Below are 18,275 nucleotides of genomic sequence, written 5' to 3'. Positions count from 1 at the left end.
ATACTATATCTGGCTGCGACGGCGCCCTTCTGCTTCAGTGCAGCTCTGGGTAGCTTCAGGGCAGAGCCACGCCACCGAGGGACAGAAGCGGCACAGCACTGCCCGCTACAGAGCTTCAGTGGGCTGCTGTCACAGAAACAGAACATGAGCAAAGAGCTGTTACATCTGGACAATAAATATACCCAGTAAATTAATATTTTTAATTGCTGTTACACACAGAAGAAATGAGAAAAAAAAAAATACATTCCAAACAAAGAATCAAAACAGTAAAATCAGCATAAAAATATGTTAAGAAAAGATCCCAGATCAAGTAGCTGTACTGCTTGTGGTGACCTTTACAATCATGGTAAAGAAAGTAAGTGCTGGAGACTTTCACACATGGCAAAATGCTGACTCCTTGGGGAGAGCAGCTGCTTCGGTCACATCTTTCAGCACACTCTGTCTGGAATACAGGGAGAGGGGCCGGAGTAAGAGGCTTACATTGTACAAGACATGGACTTAGTATTCAGGACAGACCAGTCACTCCTGTGGTCTCAGCAAGGCAGAACTACTGCTTACCCAATGGCATCTGTGTTCTTGTTTTGGTTTCTGGTTTGTTTGTTGTTGTTTTTGTTGTTGTTGTTATTGGTTGATTGGGTTGGTTCCTTTGTTTTCAAATGTATTCTTCTTTAATAGTTCCTGCTGGCCTGGCCCTGCCCACGCAGTAGGCCTGGAACAAGATGTCCCTGCTGAATTGGGAATGAGATTTGGTCCAGCAGAAGCCTACAAGAGTGATGTCTAAGCCCATGTGCTTGTACTGACTTGGTGCTCTCATGCAATGGGCTGGATTTGATTTCTTGATTTTTGGCTGTCAGGAAAAGATTTCTTCTATTTCCTGACGTTGTCTGTCCCCACGTGGGACCAGTCGTTGCTCCCACTGCAATCTTGGCAGCTTGGTCCCTGCATCCCTCTGACATGAGATTGACTGTGGGAGTCCGCAGTGGGCCTTATGCTTCAGCCTTCTTTTTGAGCCTCATACCACTCCAGTGGCTCATCCTACAGCAGCATAGTGTCACCACAAAAAAACAGTACAAGCCACAGAAATTTTGGCATTCCTGCCAACTGGCCACCTTCTTTAATTTGTGATCTATCTAGAGTCATATATTTTTATTTTTTACAATAAGAGCAAAAATAAAATAACATTAAGAACATTTCCTCCAAACTAAGAAAACTAAAATCCATCATATGCTGTAAAGAAACAATGAAAATTTGCATTGTGTTTGCTTCTGAGTTCATATTAAGATAAGATTTTACTGCAGCTGCTTCAAAATTATGGTCCATTTCACATGTACACAGTTCACATTCCTGGGTAACATCTCACTTCCATTTGTGTTATACAGCAACTAGTGCTACCAGAACCAAGTCATTTCTAGATGTAGTCCAGATCTGAATCCAGTGAACTGTGGCATTTTTATAGTCATTGAGTACATGGTGATGGTTTAGAGCTGTATTTTTAGATGTCTTTTTGTTCTGGGCCCTCGGATTGATGGCACAAGTGCTTCCTTCACTATAGAACCTGCTACTACTTTGTTTCAGGTTAAAAGGAAATAATTCAAGGAGGATGTGTCGACCTTATTGATTCTATCAAGGCCTTCCCTCTCTGCTGATATTAAAGCCAGTAAACTTAGAATCACAGTATTAAACATCCCTTTTTAAGTTGTATCCTGAAACCTAGCTGACCTTCTGCAGGTTGAACGTTAAACAGAGTGACTTCGTTTTCTGTTCCAGTCTTTTCAACAGCCATTGCAGTCTGTAAGAGCACTGTGTTTTGGCTGGATTAGACTCATTCTAGCTAACAGATAGGGTTGAGACTGGATTGCAAAATCTGGATGCACAATTCACATCTAAGAATTTGGTTGAGGCTTTTAGATAAACTAAAATCCATTTGCAAAACTGAGATTAGAGTTCAGACTTTTAAGCTAAAACCTCCACAGAGTTCAAGTGTAGCTGAGCCTATCCTGTTTGACAGTATGAATAAATATGTTTCATTAGCTTTCAGCCTAATGCAAATCAAAAAGGCAGTAACACATTCCATGCTTCTGCAGATGCCTAGAAGTATTTTTTATCACTACAGTACATTAATATTTGAGACATATAGCACTTTACATCTTCTGAGTGCTGTATAAGCATTAATCCTTACAGCATCTTTGTGAGGTAGGTAAGTGCTAATACCACAATTTTCAAAATGGGATGAGAACAGACACACAGGTCCTGGTCCTGGCTGTTACAACCTGGCAGAGCGCTGGCCTTCCTACACTCATGCCTACTTACATCAGATGAGGATCTGTCTGCAAAAAAAACTGTGACTTAACCAAGGCCACAACAGCAGCAAGCATGGATAAAAGGCAGGAGAAGGACTTGGGAGGAACATGATTATGCTACTGTTGAGTAAAAAATCCATTTGTATACAGAACCCAAGCAGTGAGAACAAGGCACCTGCCACTAAGCTTTGCACTTGCTGTTTGTGTTGATCTGCTTCTTCCAGACCAGCTCCCAGCACTAGCATGGCAGTAAGATGAAAACTTACAGGTGTCAGCGTCAAACTGTGGCACAAAAAAACTTGGAAGAACCACTAAGTAGAATCTGCAAAGTTTGTCTCGGGAGTTCTAAATATGTATATAGAAATAAATCTATTCTCTGCATGATTACAGTATGAAAGTTTCAGCAATCTATTTAAAAGCTAGAGTAATTCTTAAAACAATCAGTCTTACAGTTGCCTCAGTGTGAAGGAGTAAGAAGCCAAGTATTAAGCATGAGTATGTAGGCAGCAGAGGAGTAAAGCTGTTTATATCCTCTGGCTTTGTTCTCCTCAACCTGCCATTTCTAAATTAGCTTCACCCTGTTGACGTCAGTGTAACTTTCACAGCCCAATACGTTATTAGCATTTAAAACCCCATTGCAATAGGAATGCTTCTTCAGCTTCAGTGGGTGTTCTGTGTGAGCAAGGACAAAGGAGGATCTACCACCAGGAAGAGAAGTTCAGCTGAAATGTATTTTCCATATATCCAATTAAAGACCTAAAGATAACTATGATCTAATACAAGAGAACAAGAGTAATTGTACCATGTGCATAGCCTCAAGCAGCTTTAGATGGGAACCGCAGAGGAACTTTGAGAACAGCATTGTGTAAAGAAACACCTCAGAACTTAAGCCCTGGAACTGATACTATTGGGGCCACCAGGCATGCTGCACCATTGGGGTGCTTCACTCCCTGTGTAGTGTCCCTGGGGTGAAGAGTGGGTGTTTCTTAAACACTGCACTCCTGATAAGAAGAATGGCTCAATGCAGTTTTACAGTGCAGAGACGCACAAATGACAGGCAGTGTCACAGACAATCATGTGCTTCCCACTTTCTGTTTGTTCCCTTTCATAATGAAGACCGCCTTTGCTTGGGTTAAGAGAAGAGTTTTAATCCCAAGAAAAGGTATTCAGCAGAATGCAAGCAACTGTTTAGTGTTTCTCAGGGTTTCAGAAACTCTGAAAACTGTGTCAAATGAGTGTCCTCATTTGGCCTCAGATGGGCCCTTCCTAGCAGGAAGGACACCTTCCAGGAAAATGGTCTCGTTCAAGTAATAAGGATGAAAAGTAGAGAATGCAAAGCAGGAGAGAGATTTTGGAGATTAAGAGCCTTTGCTGGCTCTTAGTCAGGCAGGACTCTTCTGTGCTTTGTAAGCTGAGGGCTCTACCTCATGTTCCTGGGCAAGCCAATGCTGATGCTTCAAAGGCTGCATCCCAGCCAGCCACTGACAGTAAGGGGACAACAGCCCACTTGGGTGACACGTGTTTCTGCCATCCTAATTAAAGCCATCCACACACCTCTGTATCCAGAAACTGCACTTCTGACAGCCAGAGAAGAAGAGAGAGCATGCCTCCAACTTACACTTAAAAGGTCCTTTTTTGCAAGTGTGCAGTGCCTGAAAGTGGAGCGGGATGGCAAACAAAGCCAAGAAGAAGAAGCATGCAGAAATGCAAACCAGCTGTCTTCAGTAAACTGAAGATTGCTCATTTTTAAAGAGAAAGAAAGAGATAATGGTTCGGATTGAAATTCTAACTTTTAAATCAAAGAATCACAGAATGGCTGAGATTGGAAGAGACTGCTTGAGGTCATCTGGGAAGCTCAGGGTGCAGGGAGTTTCTCTGAAGAACTGCCAGAATAAGGATTGAGTGTACTGAACTGACCCAGACTGAAACATGCTCTGATGTGCTGGAAGAATGGTGGGGTTCACCCCAAATGCTTACATTTCCTCTTGGCAGTCTTTTGCAGAAAGCGATTTGCAAGCAGTTAAGCTTAGTAACAGCAGCTGATATCTGCAAAGAGCTACACTGCAGGGTTCAAGCTGCGGCCAGGAGATAAGCAATGCTGATGAATGAAGATGTTTTATGGTTCTAAATTCCCTTAGCAGTTTACTCCAGGCAGACCCCAGCACACTGGTGAATGAATACTGACAGTATTACACAACAGCATTAAAGGGAAGAGATTAAACCGGACTGTGCTATTTAGAATTCTTTCCCTCTCAACAACGCAGCTGACCTTTCTGATCTCTCTGAAAAGCAGTAGATGATTCCATGGGGTCAGGATGGTTAACCTAGATTTTTGTAATACTGGTTGCATTGGCGCAGATGTACCAACTGTGGGGAGGCAATGCCTGTTCTACACCCAGTCCCAACACAGAAGGCTGGAGAGGAACAGGAGAGCCACTTAACACCTCTCAGCACCAACAGAAAAGCTAAGGATGTTTCCTCAGCTGCCCCTGACCCCAGCTGCCCTCCTTGGAAAGAGGAATTCCTGCTCTGTTGATGGTGCCAGGGACTCAGTGACAGGCTTTTGCCTGGAATGTTCTGAGCATGCGAGGTATGGCGACAGTGGTGGTTTGCAACCCATGAGGACAATCTGGAAGCTGCCCCTCCTGTTCACTCTGCCATACAAAAGTATGCAAGGGTTTATTAGGACCTGCATGGATTTGGGTTATCCCTTTTTGGCCACAGGTTGAAGATGTGCAGGAACCCTTAGAAACTTTCTTTGCAGCTGAATGAGCTTGTTGTGTCTTTAAAACAACTAGGAGAGCATCTCCACCCATAGTAACAACCTTAGGATGGTCAGAGGGAAAGAGCAGGTTGGAGAGAGATTCAAATGGAAATGTAGCTTGCTGTCGGATGTCCTAAATAAGAGGAGAAAATAAAATCAGTCGTATTTAGAAAAAAACAAAACAAAACAGGGCAATGTCTTTCTCATCTTTTTAAGAGAGTGAAGTCAGAAGTAATCTTGCTTCAGCAGATGGGCAGAAAAACCAAGTAAAGAATTTGGGTCAGAATTAAACAGGCTTTCCCGCATTCCTGCTGTGAGTTCAAGAAGGAAGCAACAGGCACTTTGAACACAGAGAACTGTGCTTCTCAGGATGCACTGCTAAAAAAGGGGTCTCCAAACACAAGTGCTGCAAAGCTGAACGTCTGCCACCAGCTGGCAAAACATGACAACGATCTACAGTCAAAATCAGGGCCCCGACTAACCAGTTCAGACATGGGAAATGCTCACACATTCAGAAAAGGCGCTGCAAGCAGCAGGACAGGAAAGTTTCATGAGTATATGGAATGTTATTTGTTAGAATACTGAGAAAGAAAGCTGTAAATGTTAGATTCCTATCTGCTGTTCCACAGACAAATAGGACACACGTTAGTAACATACACCCTCCAACTTCTGCTACAGAAACCAAAGATCCTCGTGTGCCCATGCTGTCACTGATGGCTGCTGACACTGTGTGATTGTACAAATGTAGCAGAGGAGAATGCACTGGTTTGTCTACCTGGATGACCCTAAAAGCCCACCAAGCTACAATTTCTGCTGCACGTGGCAATGCTGGCAGCTGTCCATAGACCTGCTCTAGAGCTTTGATCAGCAGCTATCGAGGCACACAAGCACTTCATCTCTGTGTACCTCATGCTGGGCTCTCTGCTCGGTGTTTGGCTCTCATTCAGGTTCTGCTAGGGGCTGCCCAACATGCTGCTGTTGAGTCCAAAGCTCAGCTCTCATCTGAATGTGATGTTTTTACTATAGCTACAGGCTTCCTTTCAGCAGAGGCTCAAATAGCTCCAGTTTGTGTATTGAATTTGTAATGCACAAGAACAGGCTAACTTAAACACTGGTTAAACTCATTTTTACCTATGGCTTTAGCAGAGTCTGTGCCTGTCTGCCTACAATTGAAAGCAAGTCTCCTAGCACAGTGTGTGGCCAAACCTGTCCATTGCACCTCCTATTCCCAGACATTCAGCATCAGTTTCAAGACTAACAAATAAAGTGCAGTAGTACAGCACTTCCAAGGTGGAAAAATTGGATGAGCAGCTACTGCAGGGACAATCTTAAGCTTTCTGACATGGACTCCACGCTGAAGTAAGCTATATTCAGAGAAAGCCATTGAAAATAAAGCCCTAAGGGTAATGCTTCAAAGAAGCAAAATCAACATCACCAATATGCCTAGAGAAATGGAGATCTCTCTCAGGGGTGAATGCAGCTACAGCACCTGAGATATAACCCATACTGTTCACAGACTGTCGGCACTCCACCTAGCTCCTCTTTTTGAAGTCCTCTTCGTCTCTGCTCTCTACAGCTGACAGTGCAATAAGCATTTGAGCTGCATAGTAAGTAGCCATGATGATAACACGCGAGTAGGGTACGGGAAAGCAGAACTTGTTAACTGCGATGGTCAGATCTGACACCATGAAAAGCATTGCTCCAATGCAGGCCGAGAGCTTGGTCCACGTCCAGAGGTCATTGCACAGCTGCATGCCAGCGACTGCTCGCCAGCCCATGAAGCCAATCAAGGCGATGTAGACAGCTACCAGGTAGGTGAATGGGCCCGAGAGGTAGGAGTACAGGAAGGCATAACAGGAGCTGGAAATGAGGCCCATCATCAAGCCGGCTTTCAGGTCCAAAGGCTTCATGCCAAAGGCTGAGGAGTACAGGATGTGTGTGATGGCGAACATCAGCAGACCTGGAAAGAGGCATTGACAGTGACTGCAGTCAGTAGCAAAAGAAAACATGGATACATTGGATTTGAAATATACAGAAGCTACTCCAGGTATAGATGTCCTTGTTGTGTTACAACCCTCATTTGATTTAATCAGACACCCCACTGAGCACTTGGGACCATTTTAATATAAAAAAGTTTGCACAGATTGACTTTAGCACCAGGTTCCTGCCCTAAGAAAGAGTCTCAGTACTTCTACAGCTGCAGCTGAGAACGACTCTGTTGTGATGCACAACTTTTTGCCAAGAGGCCAGGTAAGCCAAGCTGCTGCAGAAAGAACAAAGCCTGTTTCTCAGATGATTCCTTTACTGCTTTGGACAGAAAGGTGAGGGCAAGGCAGAGCAAAGGTAATCCCCTCTAATTATCTATCATCTGAACCATCTCACTCCTAGGTCAAATGGAACAGGAACGTTGGAATCAGAGCCATGCCAGAACAAAATGTGGTAAGATAGCGATCCTTCTCAATCTAGACAGAAAATCTAACCATAGTTAGCCCCAAACCCAAAAGAACTCAGGGACTGCATCTGGTTTTTACTCCATTTCTGCTCATAGCTAGGAGAGACCTAAGCAGCTGATATATTTCAGGGACTACACCAATAAGATCTGCCAACAGTGTTATGGCTATTTGCAAGATTCATATGAACCTTAGCTGGAATCAATCAGTGAAAATAAAATGCTGGCTTCCCTTTGAAGTGCAACACGCCTGAGAAATCCCACATGGAAGGTACCACCCTTGTGTTAATCTTGCCACTAACCCATTTGACAAAAAATGTCACCATGTTTTGGTAGTAGCCATGTTGCTGGCTACTACTTGCACATAGTAGGCCCCAAGCCCATGTTCGGTGCAGCTAAAGGCTGTTCTACTTTACCTGGGCAGGGTTAATTACAGTGCCTGAATGTTTTCATGCAGCTTTAATGTACAGAATGGAGAAAATGATCTGGGAAACTAAGACCTACAGCAGAACACCTGTTTGCATTTTAAAGCCCAGTGCTGTGGTACAAAGGGGAACTGCTAAATCCTGCTGCTGGCAGACATCTCCTCATCCCTGTACTCTCTGAGGCAGATAAAAGGAGAAGCATCTCCCAGCTTTTGGGATCAATATCCATTTAGCCATCATGGCATGAGAGGGGAACACACAGGAGGGAGAGGGCTAGTGAGGATTTAGTCTGCAAGGGGAGGTAATGGACAGTGGGAAGGAAAAGGAATTGCAAAGAAGGGCAACAAAAAGTTGATATTTCAGAGGTTTCATGAGTGCAGCACTGAGAGAGGGATTTAGGATGAGAAATGTTTATAATGCAGGAAAGGTTAGAGCCATGGAGTGGTCAGGAGGGGAAGGTTACTTTGTCCTAGCTATGAGGAGTGATTTCTCCTTCAGTGGAATTGTGTAGAAAGTGCTGGAATGGGGAACTGAAGAATGAGTTGTCCTTCATGTAGGCAGCCAGCAGCAAGGCAGAGGAGGACAAGATACAGCAGCCAAGCAGAAGCCCAGAAAGGCAGGAGGAGTTCTGTGATATATGGTGAGGTCACAAGAGAGTCAGCTCTGAGGTTTGCTCATTCAGCGCCCACAAATAAAGCCAAGAACCAGGGAAACCTGTCAGAGATGTGCACGGAGCAGGGTGCAATTTGCTTGCATTTCTCAGCCTTTGGCTCAGCCCTCCAGTCTCACCAGGCAGATCAGCCTTTTCTATCTATCATCTGCTTCCTTCCGCTCTCTGCCTTATTCTGGGCCAGTTAGATGGAATCACAGAGCCCAGGTTTCCTTCCCACTTCCCCTGCCTTGGAGTTGCTGCTCAGGCTGGCAGTGAGTCCTTTCTGTTAGCCTCCATCTTCTCTACTGAATGCATAATTGTTTCTGTGCTCCCATTATCAAAGGACATGGGTGTTAACACTGTGAAGTATCTTCCACATGCAGGAAGACACCAGTCAGAAAATAGCTTGCTATTTGTAGACTGAAACAGCAAAAATGAAAAGTGAAGTGTGCCAGGAGTAGGTTCCCAGGCTCTCACCTCCCTGTAAAATAATGAACAAATGTCTTTTTATAAACTCATTGTCTCAAAAGCTATTCAACTCAACTCAGATCTCAACCTTTTTTTCTGCCTGAAAGCCATAGAAATTGAAGAGAAAGTAACATTATTCTCTAGTAATTCCTTTTATTCCCCTGAAATTCGAAATTCCCACAAGGGTTGATGTCAAAAGTTTGAATGTTGTCAGTTGTCAACAACAGCAGCTTGCTGTGTTTAGGAGAAAATACCTTCTGCAGGAAAGGATAAGTGGGGTGGTGCACTTTATTTGCTGACAGCTGAAATGCAAGTGTTAACACTTCACTACAGAAGGCAGTAGCTCATATTGGTACAGACTGAGGCAGACAAGAGAAAGCCAGAGATCCAGGCTGAGGTTCTTAAAATGCTCCAAGAGAGCTAAGCAAGCATTCTCATTAAGTCAAGAAGAAAAATCAGTCAAAACCCACAAATTGGGTAAAAATTCCAGCTGATTTGCAGATTAAAACACTTGAACTCAATACTGAATTGCTGTGACAGGTTGGCCTTCCTCTATCATTAAATCAAAGAAGTGACTCAGAGATATCCCAGCTACGTGGGAATGGGGAACTTATGCACAGCCCATGTACAAAAACGGTCACGGTGAGAATCAGGTCTTGAATGTTTTCCAAGCCACAGCTCAAGAAGCAATGACAGGAGGCAAAACAGAGGCATGGGCAGCTGGGCCAGGGTAACTTGTGCCGAGCCGTGCATTCCTGTTAAGAGGAGGCCTGTCAGTGGGAACGCCAACACTCAGCACAGTGCGCATGGCAACCCAAGAGATAGTTGGAGCTTCTCAGCAACATGCCCACAGTTCAGCCAAACAGATCCAGTCCCCAGGGCCTAATCTACACCCCACCAAAATCTTTAGAGTTTTTACAGGAAGTTTTAATAAGATTTGGATAAACCCTTGGGAAGCAGGATTAAAACCAGATTCAAAGCGTTTGGCTTTTCATATCTAGCATTTCACATACTTTCCTCTCATAAAGAAAGCAGAGCTTGTGGGAATTCCAGAATAGAACTAAATACTGACTTCATACAAGGAGCAAAAAATAAGCCTTTGACATAGAAGTCAGAAAAGTTCTCCCATCTCATCACGTTTTCCAGTGGGACAGTCAGCAGCTAGCTAATGGTGGGTGTTAAATGAGATCCTTCTGCTGGTGAAGTTGACTTCACAAATGCCACTGATGCAGTGAAGTGAAGGACTTAAATGCTGCTGATTTCTTATGACAGTCTAAGGCCATGTCAAGTGTTGCTGCAGGCAGACTCAATGTGGCTTTAGATCATTAATCTAAGCCATTATCTTCTAGTTTGCAAAACAGTGAAATAAAATAAGTTTGTTTTGCTCTGAGACATGTAGATCTTTCTGTAGAGATGACAGGGTGTCATGGTAGGGTTTGCCCTTGATTCCCCATAATTTACATGTCTTGCAAAACCAGCTCCCATGTTTTTACAACAGGCTGCATGATTCATGCTGATGAACCTGAAAGTAGGACAAGATTTCTAATGATTTGCTCTCTGACATCCATTTAAACACCTCCCCCTGGCTGTGGGCCTGTCTTCTGCAACTTAAGGATCCTCTCTGCCTTCTGTCCACCGAGGGCCTTGGCATCGTGTGTCTTACTTCTGCATCCTTGCAGAGGAGGACTGACAGATCTCCCCGCAGAGAGACAGGAGGTAGATACTTCCTGCAGCTTCATGGGAGATGCTGAGTGCTGTGAGTTTCCTCCTCTTCCCGGGACATTCTGCCCATTCCACTTTCCCAGCTCCAGCCAGATGAGACACTGCAAACACGTGCTGAGGAACCAAACCTGTCTTAATGACCTCTCTGACTTCAGGACACCTCAAGTGAAGCTCAGGAGTCTCATCCATGCTATGACTCCTCTAACTGCAATGGATCTTACTCTAGGGATGACTGTCTCACACTACGAGGCATTTAAGCTGTACATGAGCAAACATGTGGCAAGGAACTCACTATTAAATAAACAGACTAACAGCTGGGCACTGTGGCAACCCTTCAGGACTCACACCATACTCACCATGAATGAAGTAGCCCTGCTCCTGCCAGATGAGGAAGGCATCTCCCACTGCTGAGAATATCAGTCCTGCTAGGATGCGGCTGGCGCTCCGATGTGCCACTAAAAAATTAATTCCATGAGCCAGAAGGAAAACCCACAGGCAGAAGATGGGCAAACATTTGATGAGGGCACTGAACCAGGAAGGGCTGGAAGTTGGCAGCCAGAGGACAAAATAGACACAAGTTGCTTTAAAGAAGGGCACAAGTTTGGGGCCTTCACTCTTCACCTACAGAAACAAACATTGAAAAAAGAGAAATCAACAGAACCATCAGAAGCATCAATGGACTGACCTGCAACCGTCTCCTCTGCTCTGAAAGCTTTTCTTTCTTAGTCAGCTAGCAGCATTTCTACCCCAGAAAAAGGCTGCTTGAACTTAATTGTCATCTTCAACCTAGATCTTTGTAAACCTCTTCTGAAAACACTTCTTGGCTGCCAGAAAGGAGATGGAGGGAATTTTAGGTACTTTTTATCAATCCTATTTAAAACGTTTAGTCAAACCCTATTGGTGGTCTTTGTACCTCTCTTGTGTTTAGACTAACCCCTTTTATACATAGCTTTTCCTGTAGCTGAGAATATCCTGCACTCCTCAGGAGTACCACAGCAGCAAGCAAGCCAAATAAAAGCACTAATGTATTCCCTCTTGTTTAGCTAGCTGCAGATCACCTTGAGGATACAAACTCTCTTCCAACCCATTCTCTCTCCTGCCCTGTAGGCTCATGCCTGGATCTTGCTATTACCATGTGACTTCAAAACCCACCACATCAAACCTCCAAGGTGAGGATATCACTTCCTTAGCTGACTAATATAACAGCATCAATCACATGTTGCTTTGTCCAAGCACTACACTAATAATACACTGTCCATATTGCAGGAAATGCTTTGACTCAAGGGTCTGTTGCGTAAGTACAGACAGAAAAATGCAGCAGGAGCACTGGGCTACTCACAGCAAAGCCACAGCAGAGATGGGATAGAGAGCTATACAGTCTGCAGGCTGGGCCTGCTCTTACCATACACTCGTCTGGGACCATTCAGAACAGCTATAAGATAAATATTGTGTTCAGAGTCCCTCCTGTGGCACTTCTGCATTTCAGTGCAGATGTGGACAACCTCAGGTGAGAAACAAAGCTACTATTTTATTTTCTCCTGTGGCTAATGGTTAAAGCAAGGAGCAGAGGAAGAGACAGTGACTGTGGTGCACCTACAGTGTTGATGAGCTATGTCCAGGGAAGTCTGCAACTAAAGCAGTGCAAATTCCAGAGAACCTCTTCAAGCACATTCAATCTTCTCATTTCCTTAGTAAAGCAAGATTTAGCCACTTAGTATCACAGCAGCTTCCCACTACTCATGGCCAAAAGATGTGAAGGCCTTATACAGTGAAAGAGGACTTGGGGAAAAATTTGGAGGGATCAGAGCCGAGTTCACACTGCAAAAGTCCATTGAAAACTGAACATCCATGTGTGCAATGCTGCAGTTCCTTATTTCAAGCAAGGACCCCATGCTCCAGAAACGTGAAAAAGAATTGCTGGTGTATTTTTTTTTCCCAAATCACTCGGCCCTACTTCTGCTTCCTATACCGTGGAACATCCTTGCTGTGACAAAAAAAACAATACTCATTTTCATTCGGCGTAGCATGTTTTGGTGCAGACACCTGGAATGCCTGGAGGCTATGGAGCAAATATCTCCACGCTGACAATGCTCAGTTAATAAAGCATACAGTCATCAAAATTCAGGAGGTTTTACAGCCATAAGCAAAGGGAATAGAGTGAAATTGGAAGACAGGCAGGCAGAAGCAGTGGAGGGCATCTTTACATATGGTATCTAAAAGGGAGTGCAATCTCCCTTTAGTCGTATAGCAGGACTATAAATAAAGGGCATCCCAAGAAGACAGGGCTTTCAAAATCATTCTCACACCCAATGGAAAGTTCCACAGCATATCAGCAGTTTCTTCACAGTAAGGTATTTCATTGTTCCTGCATACATTATTCATAGGCTATTGCCAACACAATTTTTAAACGCTCCATTAAACAACCGGGCTACACAATTCACTCACAAAAGGACATCAGAAAGCCGCTAAGTTTCTTGTATTACATCCTGAGTCCTCTGCTTATGTTGTCTAAACTAGTCACCATTCACCTCCCCTTGTCTGGATTTCTTGGAAGAACTGTGGCAGCAATAACTGGAGTAGAAATAAAAGTCACACAATCCCACATAGTCCCACAGCATTGGCTGCACTAGGAACTAGCGAGTTACATGGGGGGGAGTGGAGCCACACTTCCTCCTCCTCTTTTGAAGTGATGCATCACATTGTCCTCAGCCACCTCCAAAGCTGCTGCCTGGCTCCAGCTCTGTCCTCTCCCCTTCTGTAAAACTCTCTTGTTAAACATATAGTTGCTCACATTCTCTCTCTCACAATTGCAGAGATGGTAGCACTCTGGCAGGATCCCCACCTCTGTCCTGCCAGCCATGAAGGATCTCCACTACACCATAACGAGCCTGAGACCTTCAGGATGGACAACTAACTGCTTCCAAAGATAGAAACTATTTGCAGCATCCACAGTGCTGCAGGTCCCTGTAGCAGTCTCAGCTAAGGTAAGTAATATCTTTTATCTGTGAAGACAGAAGTCTGTGCTGAAAAATGTCGTTCAAGTTCAGCCTTGTTTGCAAATCACAGCAGCACCTTAGAAGCATACAGGAGAATATTTGGGTTAATAAACGCAGGAAGTTTCATTTAATACCCCATCTTAAAATAAAAACACCTGCAGTTTGAGCAGTTACCATTACAATCACAGCTTACCCTCCCCTGTGTGCACACATGATGAGACAGGTTTTAATTACATTTGTCGTTTTCCCCAGGAACCTTGCCTTACTGAATGTGAGATCTGCAGTTGTGCAGAAAGGCTATGTTTGCTTCGTAACCTTGAAATTATCTTTTTCTACTATCTGAATTTGAATTTTCCAAGCCCAAACATTAGCATTATTTTAAAATAAGTGTTTGCATTATTTCCACCCTAGGAACAACTGAGTAATTCTTCAGGCATAAGAGGTGAGATTCCAGTCTCAGTTTCTCGCCCATAACTCTGGAATTTAGGAGTTAGAGTCCTCACATAAGAAAAACCTCATAGACCTAGAAGGCATCTCATCATTAACTCTTTATTCCCTTGCACCTTTTCTACAAATATACTTCAAATGAGTTATTTCAGAACATGCCCTTGCCTATCACTCTGTGCTCAGCTGAGCTCCTGTGCTGGCTCTGACCAAAAGGAGTGCTCCATGAGGGACACTTCACAGAGACAGAGGTTCCCATGGAGCTGAGATCCAGGCACCCATCCTGCTGGGATGGTGTGGCATCAGATATGTTTGGGAGAAACATTGCAAGAAAGGCTAAAGCAACAGAAGGATGAGGCTGGGGGATTTCCCTCTGTTTGGACAGGTGGCTAGGACCTAGGTAGAGAAGGTGGGACAACTTGCCATCCAGAGGACAAGTCATGGCTGGTATTGGGACACGGTGTACCAACATGAGCGGAGGCTGTGGCTTGAGGAAAGCCAAACATATAATCCATGACTGAACTTGCCTGTACCTTAGGGAAGGAAGTATTGCTTGGCTGAATGGGTAAATTGCAGCAAACCAACCATCTCCTTTGCACTTGTGTCTCAAAGACAGAACTTGAGATGTGGCTGTGCCATAGCATTGGAAAATGAAGGATTTGCTGCAGGTGACAAGATCTTTGCTAATGTATGACTTTTTTATGGCTTTAAGCTGGGTTTTGCCATTTTATTAAAATGCCTATTGAATTTTATTCTTATTTCTTTTCTTTTTCCACTGCTCATTCACTCTAGCTGACACACAGTACAGAAAACATCTTGAACATATTACAAAACGTTTGCAAGCTCAGAATTTTAAACTGAGCATAATTCAGGGCATTTTTTCATCTCCTATGTTTACCAAGTCATTTAGAGTCTTTAAAAAAATAGTTCAAGTTGCTGTAAAGACACTATGTCTGTATTTGTGGAATTCCAATGGAAATATGCGTATTTATTAAATTATCTGCATTCAGACAGAGCCAGTGAAACCCTCCAGAGCTTAGAGAGACCATGGGGAAGTTGTGTCCTGCCTCTCACCAAGAGATGTACACCCAAGATCTTTAAACAGAACCTGGTACTGACACACAGAGCTCCTTGGAGGCTCATAGCTTGGATACCCCCTCCCTGCTAGGGATTCATAGGTGTACAGTATTCCTTTTTGTTTTGTCTGCTCTTGTTCTGCTCCAGCTTGGAATATTGCTCATTTCCTTGTTGTTGTTGTTGTTGTTCAGCAGTGACAGATGATGCTATCACACAAGTACTCCAACCACGCTGTGGTTTGGTATTGGTGTAAGACTTCTTGAGAGGTTAGGCTTGCCCAGGAGGAAACACAGCTACAGGAGGAGAAGTAATGCAGGGCAGTGAAGACCTGGAAAAGGTACCCAGTGCACAAAATATATGCTGGACCTAGCATGCAGAAATAACCAAAATCTTCATACAACAGCCCTTAAGCTATATTCTCAAATTAGTTATTGATGACTAGCCAAGAGCCCAGAGGCTGCTAATGACCCCGGGAAGCAACATGGGATATCAAGGACTGTTTTTCTTTTCACAATTCCCCTAAATCAGCCCACACAGAAAATGAGCATGCAACCTCATCTGCACAACAGCTGTGTGCCAGCTTGCTATGGGGCTACAGTTCACACCCATCAGGTTGTAAAATGCTGTTTTCCACAAGAAGTGTTTTAAAAATAAAACCCCAGCTATTCCACTGAGCAACACTTGAGCACAACTGTGCACGCTGGCCAAAAAAAAGCTCGGCTGCTGTCCTCCACCCATCCCTCCCATCAGCCTTGGCTGCTTGACTATAGTTTCGTGTATAAGTGGCTGAGCTCTTTCTCCTGGCTTTTGGCATCATTCACTGTGGATCCTACCTTGGTTCTGCCTTACTGTGACAATAGCTCCCACCCAAGTTGTGCACCAGTAAGTATTTGTGTGGCTTTCTTGCCATGTATCATGATGCCACTGCTTGTTTTTCTCATTACCTAGCAAATATGGCTCTTTACAAGGCACTGAAAATCCTCTGCTGTTCAAGCCATGGAGAAGTGGACCACTTCAGACCTGCTTCAGCCTGGAGATGGACCACAATTAGGACATGCAACAGACTTGTCCTCTGCAGATCAACTGGGAACCAACATGATTCTCCATCAGGCTATGCATACAAAAAAAACTATCTTATGTGTAATCAAAATGAGTAGACTCTAAGATGAGAAGCCCACATGTTAACAAGCCAGTTTTCCCCAGTTTTCACTACTCATCAGCTTTTGCTAAACTAAGAACAAACACAGCAGTGCTGAGCAACTCCTGGCCACAAACTCAGGAAAAGTCACCAACCTCCTGGCCTTGCTGCACTTCCATCCTTTCTCAGATGGTGCAACATCAAACCTTCTGCATAGGTGCATGCTGAAACCATTATAAATAAGGGATTTTTTTTATGCAGGGGGTCAGATGTATGTGCAATAGGAAGTCTGAGCTGCTGGGTATTGGCACCATTTACATCATCCCTTTCCAAGGCAAACATCAGGTTCCTCACTGGGCCACAGAGCAAAGGCTGGCAGCCACTTGGGATGCTCAGCTCTGCATCCCTCCTCCATGGATCACAGAGGTATGAGAAGAGAAGGTTGAGATTAAAAAGGGCCAGCCAGCCAGCACTTTGTATTCCACGGATTGCTGAAACATTGGCTGGATTGGATGGCCCCAGGTAGGTGAGAGCACAGTGCTCTCCCTCCAAATCTGCACTCCCACAGGCGCAAATCAGCTCCTGGGGAGTCGCTTGCCTTTCATCAGGGAAGGAGTTGGCTTGTACATGTCCCAAGCTACTCCTGAATGAAATTCCAAGAAAAAGTGTTTGTTTACAGAGTGACAGAGTTACTAAACCAGCCAATCAACCTGCCTGAAGTATTGTGTTAGTGCAACATACTTGTGCAAGCCAAGTATTAATAAGAGGGCTTACGTTTCTGTTGGATGTGCCATGAGTCAAGCATCCCATGCAGATGGCTCCTAAACAAACTCCATGCGCTGCAGGAAATTCAAAGTGATTGATAAACCCTTCTCCCCTCAGGTAGAGACAAGACTTACATAATGCCTAATAAATCCCCCAGGAGAAGGTGGTCTGTAATTCACCTTTGGGAGGTTTGTATGTGCGGATAATGGACTGTTTGGCTCCACTGGGCTCACGCCATGCCCTGGCCAGGCCCTGCAGCATTTTATTGCGGCTGCCCCTCAGCACTTAGGGCCTCTGTTTCTCTGACAGGGTGGTGCAGTCACACTCTTCTTGTGCCTGGCTGTCCAGCCAGACCAGTTTGCAAGTAGTCAAAAAAACAGGTTTTGTCTGACAGGAGATCCTCTGTTCAGCACAAGCCAGAAGTAGCTAGCAGGGATTGGCCTGAAAGCTTCCTGCCCCAAAGGGATAGTCCTCCCAGCTCAGCCATTTGCAGCAGGGGCAGTGGGACCAAGGCAGCCACTCCACCCAGGGAAAAAGCAGTCTCTTCGGCCTCTCCTGCAAAGCAGAGCTGATATTCTGGCTTGTCTCATACCTTCCTGCACTAGCAGCCTGTACTATCCTCATCCCCATGGCTCAACTGCATCGCACACCACCTTAAGCAAAGGAAGCTCCAGCCACAACTTGGCTGCACAATTGAGAGCTAGAAGTACCCTCTCTTCTTTATCTTTCTTTCCTTTTTTTTTTTTTTTCTTCAAAGAACAAGCTGTGGCTACTTGCCATAAAAATACAATTAAAATTTTGGCACAGGCCCTCGCAGTCCTTGGGTGGTGAATTCAGATATATTACTGCACAAGTTCTTGGCACTGGAAGAGTCGCCCTTTGGTGAGAGACACAGGATAGCAGGCAGCGGGTGAGGATTAATCAAACTGGCATCTAAAAAGGGCACCTCTGTGGGGCTGGGCTGCCCCACACGCAGCTGCATGCAGAAATGAGAACTGCAATAAAAAGTTTCATTTCCAAGCCAAGATCCTGCCTGACTTGCAGTCACATCAAAATTCAGCCTAATCACCAGATT

At 44.5% G+C, this 18,275-nt stretch overlaps 1 protein-coding gene and 2 long non-coding RNA genes across 7 annotated transcripts in view; 2 read left to right on the top strand and 1 right to left on the bottom strand.

Annotated features, from left to right (window-relative positions):
* The window catches only part of LOC128085248 (uncharacterized), a 38,128-nt gene extending 23,197 nt beyond the window's left edge, over positions 1-14,931 (top strand). For 2 of the 3 annotated variants that reach the window (XR_008208861.1, XR_008208862.1), the window contains exons 8-9: positions 11,888-11,949; positions 12,047-12,393. This is a non-coding gene — a long non-coding RNA (uncharacterized LOC128085248). Of the gene's footprint in view, positions 1-11,887; positions 11,950-12,046; positions 12,394-13,593 lie in introns of those variants that run through there. The other variant, XR_008208863.1, reaches the window with a different exon arrangement.
* Positions 180-18,275, bottom strand: part of TMEM86A (transmembrane protein 86A) — a 29,474-nt gene continuing 11,378 nt past the window's right edge. For 2 of the 3 annotated variants that reach the window (XM_052692356.1, XM_052692357.1), the window contains 2 exons: positions 11,137-11,401; positions 180-7,024 (listed from right to left, as the gene is read on the bottom strand). In XM_052692356.1, coding sequence (XP_052548316.1) covers positions 6,597-7,024; positions 11,137-11,401 — 693 coding nt within the window. In that variant the 3' untranslated portion in view covers positions 180-6,596. Of the gene's footprint in view, positions 7,025-11,136; positions 11,402-15,306; positions 15,515-18,275 lie in introns of those variants that run through there. The other variant, XM_052692358.1, reaches the window with a different exon arrangement.
* LOC128085249 (uncharacterized) lies at positions 15,545-17,950 on the top strand. The gene is made up of 2 exons (XR_008208864.1): positions 15,545-15,634; positions 16,246-17,950. It is a non-coding gene; the product is annotated as an uncharacterized LOC128085249 (long non-coding RNA).

This window comes from Tympanuchus pallidicinctus, unplaced genomic scaffold, assembly GCF_026119805.1.
Source record: "Tympanuchus pallidicinctus isolate F22 unplaced genomic scaffold, pur_lepc_1.0 scaffold3, whole genome shotgun sequence".
In the NCBI taxonomy this organism is placed as follows: Eukaryota; Metazoa; Chordata; class Aves; order Galliformes; family Phasianidae; genus Tympanuchus; species Tympanuchus pallidicinctus.
The sequence above is the reverse complement of the archived record's forward strand: the minus strand, read 5'-3'. Positions and strand labels throughout refer to the sequence as shown.